The sequence below is a fragment of the Schistocerca serialis genome, chromosome 4 (assembly GCF_023864345.2).
Source record: "Schistocerca serialis cubense isolate TAMUIC-IGC-003099 chromosome 4, iqSchSeri2.2, whole genome shotgun sequence".
NCBI lineage: Eukaryota > Metazoa > Arthropoda > Insecta > Orthoptera > Acrididae > Schistocerca > Schistocerca serialis.
In genome coordinates this window covers 592,771,101-592,787,834 of record NC_064641.1, presented here as the reverse complement: position 1 = coordinate 592,787,834, position 16,734 = coordinate 592,771,101, and the positions used below count along the sequence as shown (strand labels likewise).

The 16,734-nt window shown below is 41.1% G+C and overlaps 1 protein-coding gene across 1 annotated transcript in view; it reads left to right on the top strand.

Moving 5' to 3' along the window:
• The window catches only part of LOC126475348 (28S rRNA (cytosine-C(5))-methyltransferase), a 72,379-nt gene that overhangs the window by 47,421 nt on the left and 8,224 nt on the right, over positions 1 to 16,734 (top strand). The window contains exon 5 of the mRNA XM_050103158.1: positions 6,087 to 6,259. Within this exon, the coding sequence (XP_049959115.1) occupies positions 6,087 to 6,259 (173 nt within the window). The remainder of the gene's footprint in view (positions 1 to 6,086; positions 6,260 to 16,734) is intronic.

Below are 16,734 nucleotides of genomic sequence, written 5' to 3'. Positions count from 1 at the left end.
GTTACTGTTGTCCTCAGGAAACTATGATTGCAAACTGTGAGGGAATGCAGAACTTCTTGGACTGTATTTTTGCTTGGTACAGTGATAGATAGCTCTGTCTAAATGTCGGTAAATGCAGCTTAATACCTGTAAACAATAGAAAGAACTTGACACCTTCCAGTTGCATTTTTTTTTATTTTATGCATGTTCCTGTGGTATCATCATATTATAATTTTTACTTATTATATTTTCTCTCTTCCGGTTTTGTTGAACACCATATAACAATTCAGACAGCAAAGCATGTCAATCAGAGTTCTGTGTTTTCTGCTTTGTATCAAAATTCTTCATTGACTGATGATATTAATTACCATTTTCATATTGCATGTTTGACTTTGTGCTGTGTGAGAAGGGAAAGACAATAGGATACATAGAGCAGGGGTGACAACCGCGATAAGTTTCTAATACAATGATCAGCCAGGACATTATGACCATGATCTATTATTGATATAAACCCATCCAGGCAATAACAGCACCACCTGGAGAGGAATGGCTGCTAGTCAGACACAGGCACAGTGCCTGTGGTATCAGTGAGCGTGCTGTCGGTGTATAGAATGGCAAAGACACGCGATCTATCTAAGTTTGACCGAGGGCAGATTGTTATGGCCTGGAGGCTTGACACAAGCATTTCGAAAACTCCACGACTTGTCGGGTGTTCAAGGAGTGCCGTGGTTATTGTCTTCAACATGTGGCAAAACCATGTCCAGACACCATGGGGTTTGGCGGCAAACTGTGGCGGAACTAACATCAGAATTTACTGCTGGTCAGAGTACAAGTGTGTCTGAACACGCCGATGACCTATGCTTGTACCACCATGACATTGGCATCTACAACTGAAATGGGCATGTGACCACTGGCACTGGATTTTGGCACAGTGGCAGAGCATTGTGTGGTCTGGTGAATCCCAGTACCTTCTTCATCATGACGATGCGAGGGAGCGAATCCGTTGTCTTCAAGGGGACAGCTCCTTGACACCTAAAGTGACAGTATGGAGACAAGCTGGCAGTGGCTCCATTATTCTCTGGGGGACATTCACATGGTCATTCATGGGTCCAGTGGAGCTTGTGCAAGGCACCAGGGAGTATCATACTCCCTGGCAAGATAATACACGATGCCAGGAGTGTGACGGGTTGGTTCGAGGAACACAGCGGTGAGTTCCAGTAGAGCGTGCTGGCCCTCAACTTGCCAGATGTGATCCTGATTGAACACATCTGGGATGTGATCAAACATGGTGTCAGAGCTCATCACCTCCCCTCTCCAGAATTTACAGGAATTAGGTGACTTGTGAGTGCAGATTTAGTGCCAACTCCCTCCAGCGACCTACCGAGGCCTCATTGCTTCCATGCCACGATGCGTCGCGGCTGTTATCCATACCAAAGGTGCACATACCATCTATTAAGAAGGTAGCCATAATGTTCGGGCTTATCAGTGTATATCTGTCATCAATAGCACTCATTAAATCACTGCTGAAAATCATGGAACTCCTATATATGATTCAAAAACATTAAACCAAATTCTTCTCTCTCAAAGTTGTCTTCATTTGCCTGAATTTTCACCAATATTTTGTCATATGGCCCACCAACTCCTCTTCAGGCTCCAGTATGTAACATCATCATCATCTTGGACAGTTTCCAGCCACTGGCTGGGTCTGTCGGGAACACAAGCCTCTCCATCGTGTTCTGTCTTTCCACCATTCCCCCTCTTCCACCTTCGTCCAGTTCTATCCTCTTCTCGTCACACATTCCTTCACTCCCTTCACCCATCTATCTCTTGGTCTTCCCCTGGGCCTCTTCCCCTCCAGTTGCAGATCAAACATCCTCTTTGGAATTCTTCCCTCATCCATTCTCTTCATGTGTCCATACCACTGCAGTCTTGATTTTTCTATCCTGTCCTGTACTGGTTCCTCCTTTAGTCTTTCCCTCACATACACATTTCGCAATCTGTCTCATCTTGTTACACTCAACCTGCTCCTCTGGAATTTCATTTCACTAGCTTGTATTCTACTTTTGTCGCTTTTGTGCATTACCCATGTCTCACTTCCGTATGCCAATATGGGGACAAAGTAGGTTCGGTATATAATTCCCTTGGATTTCTGTGGCACCTCCTTGCTCCAAATAAGCCCCCTAATGCATTTGAAGAACTGCCCTGCTTTTCTGCACCTTTCATTTATTTCCATTGCGTTTCCCCCCTTACTTTCAATCATGCTTCCCAGGTTCTTGAAGTTCTCTACCACTTGTAGTTTTTCCCCTCCACAAGTTACATCCACATTTGGCCTATTCTTCTTCCTTGTTGTGACAATTATTTCACTTTTCTTTGCAGAGAAATGCATTCCATATTATGCTGCCGTTGCCTCCCATACATCTAACTGCTCTTGCACCTCCTTCTCGCAATTTCCCCATAACATCAGGTCATCGGCAAAAAGCACTGCTTTCATTTTATGATCTCCAATTGCATCTGATACTTGCTGTAGGGTTTCATCCACAATAATAATAAGCAATAAAGGCGGAAGTGCACTTCCCTGTTGCAGCCCATTTTCCAGCTTGAACCATGCAGTACGTTCCCTCCCCACTTTCACACAACTCTCACTTCCCTCATACATTTTTCTGACTTTTCGTGTTATCTCTTCATCTATCCCTTTTGCGTTCAGCACATCCCAGAGCTTGTCCCTATAGATACTGTCATACGCCTTCTCAATATCTAAAAAGGCCATGATTAAGTCCTTCCCGCACTCATAGTGCCTTTCCTGCAGTTGCCTTACCGCAAATATGAGGTCCGTTGTTGATCTTCCCGGTCTGAAACCATACTGCTCCTCTTGCAGTCTACTTTCAATACTGCTTCTTATTCTCTTCTCCAGGATCTTTTCATAGATTTTTCCGCAGTGGCATAGCAGGGTGATTCCTCTGTAGTTCTCACATCTCCTTTTATCGCCTTTCTTGTTCTTCGAACAAAATCAATTTCCCTCTATTTCATAAAATTTTGTATATTAAAATCTATATCAACTATTTTTCATAGGTTTCAAGATACAATAAAAATTTATTGATGTAAGATATATATATTATAATGAAAAAGCTTATCTGATAAACTGGACTCCATTTAATCCAATTCCATTAACATAAAGTTATGACATGAACATTGCTCTGAGGGACAGTGGTCTTCACCACACCACAGCTTGTGACCAGGTATCTGTCAGTGCAGCCTGCCTTCGGAGGCATTACACATTCTCGGTGTGGTCAGCCATTACATGAAAAGAGAAAAATACAATTTCTGTAGTCAGATAATAGACACACATTTTAACATTGGAAAATCCAGGATGGAATAATGACAATATTGTGAAAAAGACAGGTTACTACTCACAATGTAACAGAGATGCTGAGTCACACACACACACACACACACACACACACACACACACACACACACACACACACACACACTTACACACACGACCACAGTCTCTGGGTGCCGAGGCCAGACTGCGAGCAGCAGCACATTTTGTTAGAAGCAATCTGGGTGGTGAGGAGGAGGCTGGGGCGGGGAGGGATAGCAGGGTAGGGGTGGGGAATGGTAAAGTGCTGCTTGTGGGAGCATAAAGGGACGGAGAGAAGTAAAGATTGTGTGTGTGCTGGTGGAATAGAGGCCTGTCTAGTGCTGGAATGAGAACATGGAAGGGGATAGGTGGGTAAATGATAATGGCTAACAAAGGAGGAGGCCAGGAGGGTTGCGGGAATGTAGGAAATATTGCAAGGACAGTTCCCACCTCTGCGTTTTAGAAAATCTGGTCTTGGTAAGAAGGATCCAGATGGCACAGGCTGTGAAGCAGTCATTGAAATAAAGAACATCGTGGTATCTTGGTGAGCTGCATGCTAAGCAACTGGATGGTCCAGCTGTTTCTTTGCCACAGTTTGTCAGTGGACATTCATGCTGACAGACAGCTTTTTGGTTATTGTACCCACATAGAAATCAGCACAGTAGTTGAAGCTTAGCTTGTAGGTCACATGACTGGTTTCGCAGGTAGCCATGCCTTTGATGGGATAGGTGATTTTTGTGGTCAGGCTGGAGTGGATGGTAGTGGGAGGATGTGTGGGACAGATCTTGCATAGAGGTCTATTACAGAGAGATTAGCCACGAGGCAAGGAGCTGGGAGCAGGATTGTGTAGGGATGGAATTATTTACTTGGAAAGCTTACAGTTGCAAAGTCATCAATAAAGTAGTAAAGCAAATCACCAAAAATTGCTGTAATTTAGTTTTGAGTAGTTTACTCAAGACATTGTCAGTTGGGCAGGAATTTTTGTTTTCTAAGAACATAGTAGTTCTCTATAGTTATTAATTGGTTGCAGGAGATACAATCATTTCATCACAAATAATGGAAACTTGTTGTTTGAAGGTAACCATTATCTCATCAAGAGCTACTCACAACCCGCCTTTTTAGAGACACTTAGAAAATGTTCATCAGAGGTCTTTTCAGTACCCCAGTTACCCTTAATTTCATTGTGATTAAAATTAAGGACAGTATTGAGGGCTTGCTGACTATCTGTCCCACATATTACACTACACATAATTTTGGTTATCTTACACAACTGACTAATTTTGTCCTGTAAACTCGTACGTATGGGCATTCACTTTGTTTAGAATTTTGCAGTAGTTTCTGTAGCTCACTTTATCTGCGTTGATAATTAAGAAATCCACACGCTCAGCTACATTGTCCTAGCAAAAAACATGCTCTGATGTTACAGTCTAGACTGAATTCATAAAAATAAAAAGAAAATGTTGAAATATTTTTGTTTGAACAGCTCTATGACATTGTAACTGTAACATGCTACACAGTATCTAAGATTCTAGTGTGTCCTATTTTAGAGTACTGTTCCAGCATTTGGAGTCCTTACAAAGTAAGCATGGGAGAAATGCAGACATATTCTGCTAAGACTGTTGCAGGTTACTTCATCCCACACAAAAGTGTAATGGGGGTGCTTAGGGAGCTACAGGGAATCTTTGGAAGAAACATGACATTGTTATCACAAAAATCTGTTGACTGAATTTGGAGAACCCATGTCCGAGATAGACTGTGCAGCAATTCTTCTTCCTCCCAAGTGTAGTTCATAGTGGGATCATGAGCATCAAATAAGAGAGAGCAGGGGACATAGGATAGTCTGAAGACATTCATTTTTTCCTCATTTCATTAACAAATGAAACAGTACAAGGATGGACACACTGGTATCAATTATATTTCCATCGAGCGCTATGCAACAGGTTTTGAAGTATTTATTTAGTTTGATAAATGTATACACGGTTCATCATAGGGTGTAATGCAATGTTTATTTAATCATGAAGTTAGTTAATTTCGACTGACCATCATTGTCAACCACATTTGTAACATCTGAATTTCATGTCCTTTTCAAATCACTTTTAATTAAAAGTAAAAAAGTCTCCGTATTCTGTCATTTTATGAAAGAATCCACACTACAGTGACATCTTTTAAGATCATACTCTGAAATACAGATGTTACAAATATGCTTGGCAATGGTGTTTAGTCTAAATTAGCTAACTGCGTGATTAAATAAACATCACATTACAGTTTACTATGGATCATGTGTATGTTTATTAAGTATCTGAAAGCTGTGGATCCCCACGAATACAAAATTTTATTTTTTTCAAAGACATCTTGAAGACAGAGGAAATACAAGGCAATGGAAACACAAGGTAACCTCTAACAAGAGGACAATGATTGATATTTGCAGATTCAGTCTTTCTATTCAGTTTTGAATAAATGTTTGAGCATGTTTTCCAATGCTCCTTTGTAATATCACTTAGAGTCATATGGACATTTGGTTCATATCTATGCATGTCACTTTGCAAAATATATATCAATAATGTGTTTGGAAAGACAAGAATGTCTGTGCCCCCCCCCCCCCCCCCCCCACATACATGCGCGCGTGCACACACACACACACACACACACACACACACACACACACACACACTAAGTAGTAATTAAAACCGAGTGTGATACGGCTGAACCTCTAAAGATTTTTTTTATGTTTTATTCATTTCAGAAAAATATATGCAGTTGAACGTGATCTGAAAAGATATGACGTACTGAAGAATACAGTAAAACTATCTGGTGCCACATGTGTCGAAACCCTGCTTGGTGATTCACTGAGCATAAGCAGCAGTGACGTTCCTGGTGTAGAGTATATTCTTGTTGATCCATCATGTTCTGGTTCAGGTAAGATGAGTATAAGTATTGATTAAGTGTCATCTTTGTATCAAAAGGGGACTTCGATTTTGAAAACTAAAATCCAAAGATGATAGAAAATGTGAAATTTCAGTATTACTAATAGACACATTTTTTTGTTTAAAAGTCGTCACACATAATGAGGTTGAAAGGTCTCACACGGAACCAGATTTCATTGTGTATGGGGAAACTTCGACAAACTGGTACGGGTTGACCTGTCTAGTTGGATATTCAATAGGTCAAAATATGCTGTGCCAAGCCACTGAAGGTAGGCTTTGTTAAACTCTTGACTGTAATACTAGATTCTCCATGTCTCTCCTATTGACTCCCATTTCATCTTCTGTTGCATAATCAGATAGTTCCTCCCCCTCGTAGAAGCCTTCAATGTACACTTTTTCTCATCCTCCTATGCATTTAATGACTGAATTCCACTTTCACTCTCAAGGCAGGCACTTTTTGATTTTAATTCGGGGTTTATATACCCTGGGAAATCCACGAAAAATGTGAGGAGTTTTTCATGTTAGAAACGCATGGGAGTATTTTAGAATTCCAGGAACTTTTCATTGTTTTAATTTTCAGTAAAATTTTTGTAGTTTTGACTAGTAAGAACTAATACCCTTACAGAGAATTTTACTTTAACCCTTTACTACAGTATAATACTGCACCAATAAAACATAAACAAAACAATACCAAAATAAAGCTTCCATTGGAAGGAAAAAGCGCCATTTATAACATCAAAACACAGTGCACACACAAGTGCCTGCCAACAGCAAAATGTGTCAAATGCATTAGGATGAAGACTATGCAGTACTTTGTAATAAAACTGCTTTCGATGAGCGTAACATCACAACTGTTTAAATTTCTAGCAGGTCGCAAGAAAATATGTTAAATAGTTGTTTGAGCAGCATTGCTTTCAAAAGTAAATTTCTTTCTATACAAGGTGAATTATGGCATGTGTCAGTATGTGCAATGAATTTCTTAAATCACAGAGCACTTTATGCTCATTCAAAACTTAACGTTTTGACGACCAGCCACTCAGAACAATTTCAGAGCCAGAAGACCAGCCGTTATGTCATTATTTAAAATTTTACTGATACATTTGTGTTTGATATTTCTTAAAGGATAACACACACTAAAAAAGACCACACTTCAAGTTTAGTTTCTCATATTTATTTTAGTTCTGTCATAGATTACAGACTATGCAATAACAATTGCAGATAGTGTAATTAGCCTCAAAAAAAAATGTGAGGTGAGTTCTTGAGCAATTTCAAACATAACCAGCTTTTCTGTGGAAAAGTCGAGGTGCTTGATGGAACATGTATTCATCTAGGTAACCCATGAAATGTGTGGTGCACAGCACTGAAATTTTTAATCCTGCTTTGCTATTAGGATCCCACCTAGCAACACCCTCAGGGAAATAAAATGTTTGATGACCAATGTTATACGCAAAAGCTAAGCTTTTTCTTGTAACTATACCGTACATATATTAATTTAAACCATTAAATTTTCCTAATTGTGTGTTCATACTACTTAAGAATGATGTTGCTATTGGCTGGTTGCACACTTTTACTTGGGTCTGGAATAGAGGATGCTGGGAGCGGAAGCTTGCAATTGGCTCATAGCATATTGGCTCATAGCTGCTGAGACAAGCCTCACCTGCTTTTCCCAAAGCAGCCAGCTTATAGGATATAAAAGAAACAAACATGTAATGGATTAATCTGTCGCAGAAGTGACACAGAAGTATATGTCAAGTCATAGAAGGGCCAGGTACAGCCTCTTCACTTATTTTTGTAAATAATATTAACAGTCACTACACACAGCAATGCACTTGGCTGAAGACTAGAGTCACAGTGGCTACTTATTGTTAAGGAGCACAATATTTTTATATAGCTAAGGTTGGCAGTGAGTGAAAGTATTTCAGAGTGGTACAGAGACAGCCAACTTCCACTGATCACAAAGAGGGCCAACTAAAAGTGTACGACCTAGAGTTTCATATGTCCTATGCTCTGAATATATGCTGTCATTGGCTGGTGAGATCACGTGACATGAACTATAATCGGCTGGCAAAAGTGCATCATGCAGCACGATCTCAATTTCAGTATTTCAGAAGCTACCGTGCTGTACTTGGTGAAATATATATATATATATATATATATATATATATATATATATATATATATATATATATATATATATATATATATATATATATATATATATATAAAAAAAAACAAAGATGATGTGACTTACGGAACGAAAGCACTGGCAGATCGATAGACACACAAACACACACACAAAATTCAAGCTTTCGCAACAAACTGTTGCCTCATCAGGAAAGAGGGAAGGAGAGGGAAAGATGAAAGGATGTGGGTTTTAAGGGAGAGGGTAAGGAGTCATTCCAATCCCGGGAGCAGAAAGACTTACCTTGGGGGAAAAAAGAACAGGTATACACTCGCACACACACACATATCCATCCACACATATACAGACACAAGCAGATATATTTAAAGACAAAGAGTTTGGGCAGAGATGTCAGTCGAGGCGGAAGTGAAGAGGCAAAGATGATGTTGAATGACAGGTGAGGTATGAGTGGCGGCAACTTGAAATTAGCGGAGATTGAGGCCTGGTGGGTAACGGGAAGAGAGGATATATTGAAGAGCAAGTTCCCATCTCCGGAGTTCGGATAGGTTGGTGTTGGTGGGGAGTATCCAGATAACCCAGATGGTGTAACACTGTGCCAAGATGTGCTGGCCGTGCACCAAGGCATGTTTAGCCACAGGGTGATCCTCATTACCAACAAACACTGTCTGCCTGTGTCCATTCATGCAAATGGACAGTTTGTTGCTGGTCATTCCCACATAGAATGCATCACAGTGTAGGCAGGTCAGTTGGTAAATCACGTGGGTGCTTTCACATGTGGCTCTGCCTTTGATCGTGTACACCTTCCGGGTTACAGGACTGGAGTAGGTGGTGGTGGGAGGGTGCATGGGACAGGTTTTACACTGGGGGCGGTTACAAGGATAGGAGCCAGAGGGTAGGGAAGATGGTTCGGGGATTTCATAGGGATGAACTAACAGGTTACGAAGGTTAGGTGGATGGGGGAAAGACACTCTTGGTGGAGTGGGGAGGATTTCATGAAGGATGGATCTCATTTCAGGGCAGGATTTGAGGAAGTCGTATCCCTGCTGGAGAGCCACATTCAGAATCTGATCCAGTCCCGGAAAGTATCCTGTCACAAGTGGGGCACTTTTGGGGTTCTTCTGTGGGTCGTTCTGGGTTTGAGGAGATGAGGAAGTGGCTCTGGTTATTTGCTTCTGTACCAGGTCAGGAGGGTAGTTGCGAGATGTGAAAGCTGTTGTCAGGTTGTTGGTGTAATGGTTCAGGGATTCCGGACTGGAGCAGATTCGTTTGCCACGAAGACCTAGGCTGTAGGGAAGGGAGCGTTTGATGTGGAACAGGTGGCAGCTGTCATAATGGAGGTACTGTTGCTTGTTGGTGGGTTTGATGTGGACGGACATGTGAAACTGGCCATTGGACAGGTGGAGGTCAACGTCAAGGAAAGTGGCGTGGGATTTGGAGTAGGACCAGGTGAATCTGATGGAACCAAAGGAGTTGAGGTTGGAGAGGAAATTCTGAAGTTCTTGCTCACTGTGAGTCCAGATCATGAAGATGTCATCAATAAATCTGTACCAAACTTTGGGTTGGCAGGCTTGGGTAACCAAGAAGGCTTCCTCTAAGCGACCCATGAATAGGTTGGCGTACAAGGGGGCCATCCTGGTACCCATGGCTGTTCCCTTTAATTGTTGGTATGTCTGGCCTTCAAAAGTGAAGAAGTTGTGGGTCAGGATGAAGCTGGCTAAGGTGATGAGGAAAGAGGTTTTAGGTAGGGTGGCAGGTGATCGGCGTGAAAGGAAGTGCTCCATCACAGCGAGGCCCTGGACATGCGGAATATTTGTGTATAAGGAAGTGGCATCAATGGTTACAAGGATGGTTTCCGGGGGTAACAGATTGGGTAAGGATTCCAGGCGTTCGAGAAAGTGGTTGGTGTCTTTGATGAAGGATGGGAGACTGCATGTAATGGGTTGAAGGTGTTGATCTACGTAGGCAGAGATTCGTTCTGTGGGGGCTTGGTAACCAGCTTCAATGGGGCAGCCGGTATGATTGGGTTTGTGGATTTTAGGTAGAAGGTAGAAGGTAGGGGTGCGGGGTGTCGGTGGGGTCAGGAGGTTGATGGAGTCAGGTGAAAGGTTTTGCAGGGGGCCTAAGGTTCTGAGGATTCGTTGAAGCTCCGCCTGGACATCGGGAATGGGGTTACCGTGGCAAACTTTGTATGTGGTGTTGTCTGAAAGCTGACGCAGTCCCTCAGCCACATACTCCCGACGATCAAGTACCACGGTCGTGGACCCTTGTCCACCGCAAGAATGACGATGGATCGGTCAGCCTTCAGATCACGGATAGCCTGGGCTTCAGCAGTGGTGATGTTGGGAGTAGGATTAAGGTTTTTTAAGAAGGATTGAGATGCAAGGCTGGAAGTCAGAAATTCCTGGAAGGTTTGGAGACGGTGATTTTGAGGAAGAGGAGGTGGGTCCCGCTGTGACGGAGGACGGAACTGTTCCAGGCAGGGTTCAATTTGGATGGTGTCTTGGGGAGCTGGATCATTAGGAGTAGGATTAGGGTCATTTTTCTTCATGGCAAAGTGATATTTCCAGCAGAGAGTTTGGTACAGATTTATTGATGACATCTTCATGATCTGGACTCACAGTGAAGAACAACTCCAGAATTCCCTCTCCAACCTCAACTCCTTTGGTTCCATCAGATTCACCTGGTCCTACTCCAAATCCCATGCCACTTTCCTTGATGTTGACCTCCACCTGTCCAATGGCCAGCTTCACACGTCCGTCCACATCAAACCCACCAACAAGCAACAGTACCTCCATTACGACAGCTGCCACCCATTCCACATCAAACGGTCCCTTCCCTACAGCCTAGGTGTTCGTGGCAAACGAATCTGCTCCAGTCCGGAATCCCTGAACCATTACACCAACAACCTGACAACAGCTTTCGCATCCCGCAACTACCCTCCCGACCTGGTACAGAAGCAAATAACCAGAGCCACTTCCTCATCCTCTCAAACCCAGAACCTCCCACAGAAGAACCACAAAAGTGCCCCACTTGTGACAGGATACTTTCCGGGACTGGATCCGATTCTGAATGTGGCTCTCCAGCAGGGATACAACTTCCTCAAATCCTGCCCTGAAATGAGATCCATCCTTCATGAAATCCTCCCCACTCCACCAAGAGTGTCTTTCCGCCGTCCACCTAACCTTCGTAACCTGTTAGTTCATCCCTATCAAATCCCCAAACCACCTTCCCTACCCTCTGGCTCCTACCCTTGTAACCGCCCCCGGTGTAAAACCTGTCCTATGCACCCTCCCACCACCACCTACTCCAGTCCTGTAACCCGGAAGGTGTACACGATCAAAGGCAGAGCCACGTGTGAAAGCACCCACGTGATCTATCAACTGACCTGCCTACATTGTGACGCATTCTATGTGGAAATGACCAGCAACAAACTGTCCATTCGCATGAATGGACACAGGCAGACAGTGTTTGTTGGTAATGAGGATCACCCTGTGGCTAAACGTGCCTTGGTGCACGGCCAGCACATCTTGGCACTGTGTTACACCGTCCAGGTTATCTGGATACTTCCCACCAACACCAACCTATCCGAACTCCGGAGATGGGAACTTGCTCTTCAATATACCCTCTCTTCCCATTATCCACCAGGCCTCAATCTCCGCTAATTTCAAGTTGCCGCCACTCATACCTCACCTGTCATTCAACATCATCTTTGCCCCTGCACTTCTGCCTCGACTGATATCTCTGCACAAACTCTTTGTCTTTAAATATGTCTGCTTGTGTCTGTATATGTATGGATGGATATGTGTGTGTGTGCGAGTGTATACCCGTCCTTTTTCCCCCCTAAGGTCTTTCCGCTCCCGGGATTGGAATGACTCCTTACCCTCTCCCTTAAAACCCACATCCTTTCGTCTTTCCCTCTCCTTCCTTCTTTCCTGATGAGGCAACAGTTTGTTGCGAAAGCTTGAATTTTGTGTGTATGTTTGTGTTTGTTTGTTTTTTATATATATATATATATATATATATATATATATATATATATATATATATATATATATATATATATATATCTAAAAAGAAAGATGATGAAACTTACCAAACAAAAGCGCTGGCAGGTCGATAGACACACAAACAAACACAAACATACACACATGTTGTATGTTTGTGTTTGTTTGTGTGTCTATCGACCTGCCAGCGCTTTTGTTTGGTAAGTTTCATCATCTTTCTTTTTAGATATATTTTTCCCACGTGGAATGTTTCCCTCTATTATATATATATATATATATATAGTTATATGAAAATACGCAATGTACATGTTGCTGTGCATCAAAAGATCTTTTCAAAACTCTTTGTGTTTGCTGGATTTCATTTCCAAAAGTGCAGGGAAGTTCTGTGCTGTTGTGAAAAACATTTACCATTCAAAGAATTTATAAGTTAATTACAGCTCTGAGAGAAAATATATTGTCACTTAACATAGAAAAAGCATATTTTCACCCAGGAAAAAGTGAATTTGTAACTGAGAAATATCCAGAATTTTTTTTCTTGTCCAGTTACATGCCCTGTAATTTCACCAAAATTTGTTTTGACTTTCCTATATGCTGAACAAGCTTTTCTTGAGACCATTTTATTTTTGATTTATTTGAAATTTTCCTGTAGCTGTTTTGCTTTGACTTCCCTTCTCTTCCTATTTGTTTCATTCCTAAGTGATGTATGTTGCTGTTTTCCTGTCCTAAATGTTTTGAATTTTGTGAGTTTATGTCTCTGTTTTTCAGACTAGTTTGTCTTTACTGCATAACTCCTTTCAGTCTGAAATCAGCATTGTCAGATTACATAAAGAATGACATGTTTAACTGAGAAGAATACTGCTTTGGAAGTTACAGGAAAGATTGTGAGCTGAAACAGCTTGTTTAAACTTCATAGGTGGAAGTTGCCCCTGTAATGCATTTTTCATTCCTGTAATCCTGCTGGCCTCAATCTCTCTTAGACCCCATACCCACCCCCACCACCATCCTTCAATATGCCCCAGGATCTAACTTGATTCATACTGAACCTACATCTTCTTCCCCACCGTCTCCAATTTCTCTGCTCTGCCATCCCCTTCAAGTCCACTCCTCCATGTCGTCATATGCTATACCAACTCACTGGTACTGGTGCTTGTGTTGCATTCCTGTCCTGTCCTGTGCACCTGCTACTTCCCCCTACTGTGTTCCTATCTTGTGCACCCGCTGCCTCCCTCTTAGCAGTCAGCCACCCTTCCCCAACACTCCCTCCCACCCCTTACCTTGTTTGTCCCCTGACCCACTCCACCCATCAGTCTTTCACCCCAGTCAACCTTCAGAACTGCAGATGGCATAATGTAGTCATACAGGTGTGTGTTGGGGGAGGGAGATGGCACACTATGTACTCTTCCTTGAGGTAGAATTATTCGAAAGTTAGCATAATTTTCAGTCTAGTTCATATGCCTGGCAACAACTCAATGCCTCTGATGGTTGTATCTTGTATTTATGGATACATAAGTTAATTTCAGCACATAAACAGAAATATGCACTACCAAATTTATTAGCACTCTTTTTTGCATGAGTTGTGGGTTTATTTCTCATATGTAGCCATTCCATTATTTACTTAAATCTTTATTGCTTGTGAACAAATTAGTGAAATGTCACTTAAATTGCATTTAAGTAATGTATCTATATATAAAGGAGCCAGTACATTCAAAGACCATTATAAACTCTGCACATCTGTTGACCAGTTAACACTCCAGTGTAGTACCTAAATGCTCTCTGGATGATGACACACTCACTCATTTGTTGTTACTGTAATGCAGGCTTTAGAAGTGATCATTAAGATGTAGATGTTATTTCCTCACACTCTCTGTTCTAAACTCTTCATTTAATTTGTGATAATGAGAACAAACAAGTCAACTTATTGAGATCTAATACTAAAGAGGAACTGTTCATGTTAGGGCATTACTACTTATCTGCGTTGTTGTTTTTACTTTATGGTGTGACAATTTTCTTCAAAATTGATCGGCTAGGTAGGAGTTCGTATTTCGTTGTTCTTCACTGGAAGTGAAAAATGCCTGAGATTCTATGTAAGCTCTCAGAAAACAACACACAAAAAAGTTTGAGCAGCAGTGAAATGGATTATACTTTGTAGACAGCCACCACTAATTGAACATATTCTTTAAATACACTAATTACATTATCTCTCTCAACTCTTTTGAGCCAGAACCGTGACGAATCCACATTTTCAGATGTAGCTCAAGAAAAAATCTGTAGTAAACTTATTGACCACAGCCATGAAATTTATCAAGAGCCAGCTGAAGTTTGTCACATTGTAACAACACTGTTCAAAATTAAAAAACAATTTTGCTTTAACTCAGTGACAAACAGCTTCTTTGGAATGAAAGTAGTATTTTTTGTTTGTTGTGAAACCTCATATTCTTCATCTCGTATTGTGGACCCTCAGACTCAATTAATTTTAATGTACAAAGATGTGTATGTTGGCGTGGGCATATTTTTAAAAAATCACCAAGCCTTCTCTTTTATCTCATTGCAGCACTCACATTATTTTCTCAGTTAATATTGTTTTGGTCATCTGCTGCTGTTATTATTTACCAGATAGATGTTTCAATAGTTATCCATTTATCCCTGATTAAAACAAGTAAGGGGCAACACAGAAGAAAATAGTTAATTTTAACTATTTGGAAAACAGCATGACTTTTTACTGTTAGAACTCCAGTGAAAATTCACTGAATTTGTATTTGTCATCTTACGTTACCATCAGTATCTTCATTCGAGAGAAATGTACAACCAACTATTGATAGCCTCCCCAAACAGCACTGGAGGTAAGTATGGATGTATTTGAAGAGCCAAACAAAACAATTTCTATTCCCTTGAATGAGCTTCGAAAATATGAGAGTAAGTCAAAAATTATCCAGACTTTCTCTGTGACTAGGGACCTGAGAAAATTCACATTTTGCAATAAATGTGTGTATAAGAACAAAATGTGTTTCAAAATGTAAAAACCCAAAGTTATTCAATAGACGTTATTTCATTGTGAAATCAGTTTTCAGTTACTGGTATTGCACATTATCTGGTGAAGCTCAATTTGAAAAGATAATTTGTGTAAGAATGTGTTTGCAAACTAAAAGGTACATGAACACAAGGCATCAGTGCGCTCTGTGCTCAGGCACCATGCAGTCATCAGTGGTTGAATTGTCTGTATAAAATACATGCCACATAATGCAACATAGTACTCAGCCGTGGGACCTAGAATCGTAGAACAAAGAAAAGTGTACATTTGTTTACTATTTAAAATTCAAAAATTGTTATAATATGGACACATTTAACATGAAAGTTTTAGGAATCAGGTGTTTTGAACAGTGGGCCAAATAGCAATAGAGGTTGGACCTGAAATGTCCTGTTCTATCATGCGAACCTCAACATGTAATTGCACAGTAGCCATTAGTGATTGCTTTGTGTTGTGCCTTGGTCATTGTTTTCTTTTCTTATTTTGAAGTTAGTTCATCAAGGAGTTTAATTATGACCATCACAACACCAGAAGGGATTGATAATCCCTGTGACCATATGTCTGTTCTGCTTTCATAAAAATGCTGAGATGGGGAGACTGGAATTTTTTCCCTGCACCACTCCTCTCCCCTCCGGCAGTCATAATTCTAGTTTGTTTACACTCGCAGCTGACTGGCAGATTATAATATCTGCATTTTAGCAACGGAAAAAGAAAACCATTAATGTATTGTGACCAAGCCAAAATTGTCCCCAGGGTGCAAGTAATAGTTATTTTTGGTTGTTGGATCTATCTGTAGTTTTGTCAAGTGTGGGTCACATGGCTATGAATGCTCACAAAAGGGTGACATAAGTATTCTGTAGATTCTCAGCAGTTTAGACTAACCATCTTCAACAGAATAATCACAGAAAATGAGTTGTGGGTTCATCACTATAAACCAGAATTAAAATTAAAGAAGGGTGGCACATATGGTCATAGATTTGTATGACACACAGAAGAGCTTGGTGAAAATTTTGAGAATATAAACTCTCAGGTACTTGGAGATAGACATCAACTATCCTGTGAAAGTCCACTTAAAAATTTTCAAGAACTGCTGTTAAATGAGGAATCTAGGAATATACTACAGCCCTCTACATATTGTTCCTTTAGGAATCACGAAGACAATATTGGACTATGTTTGGTGTGCACAGCTGCGTTTAAGCAGTAATTCTCCTTGCGTTCCACACACAGATGGAAAGGGAAGAAATCCTAATACAGCATAGATCATAAATACACTCTGCCTTTCACTTCACTGTGGT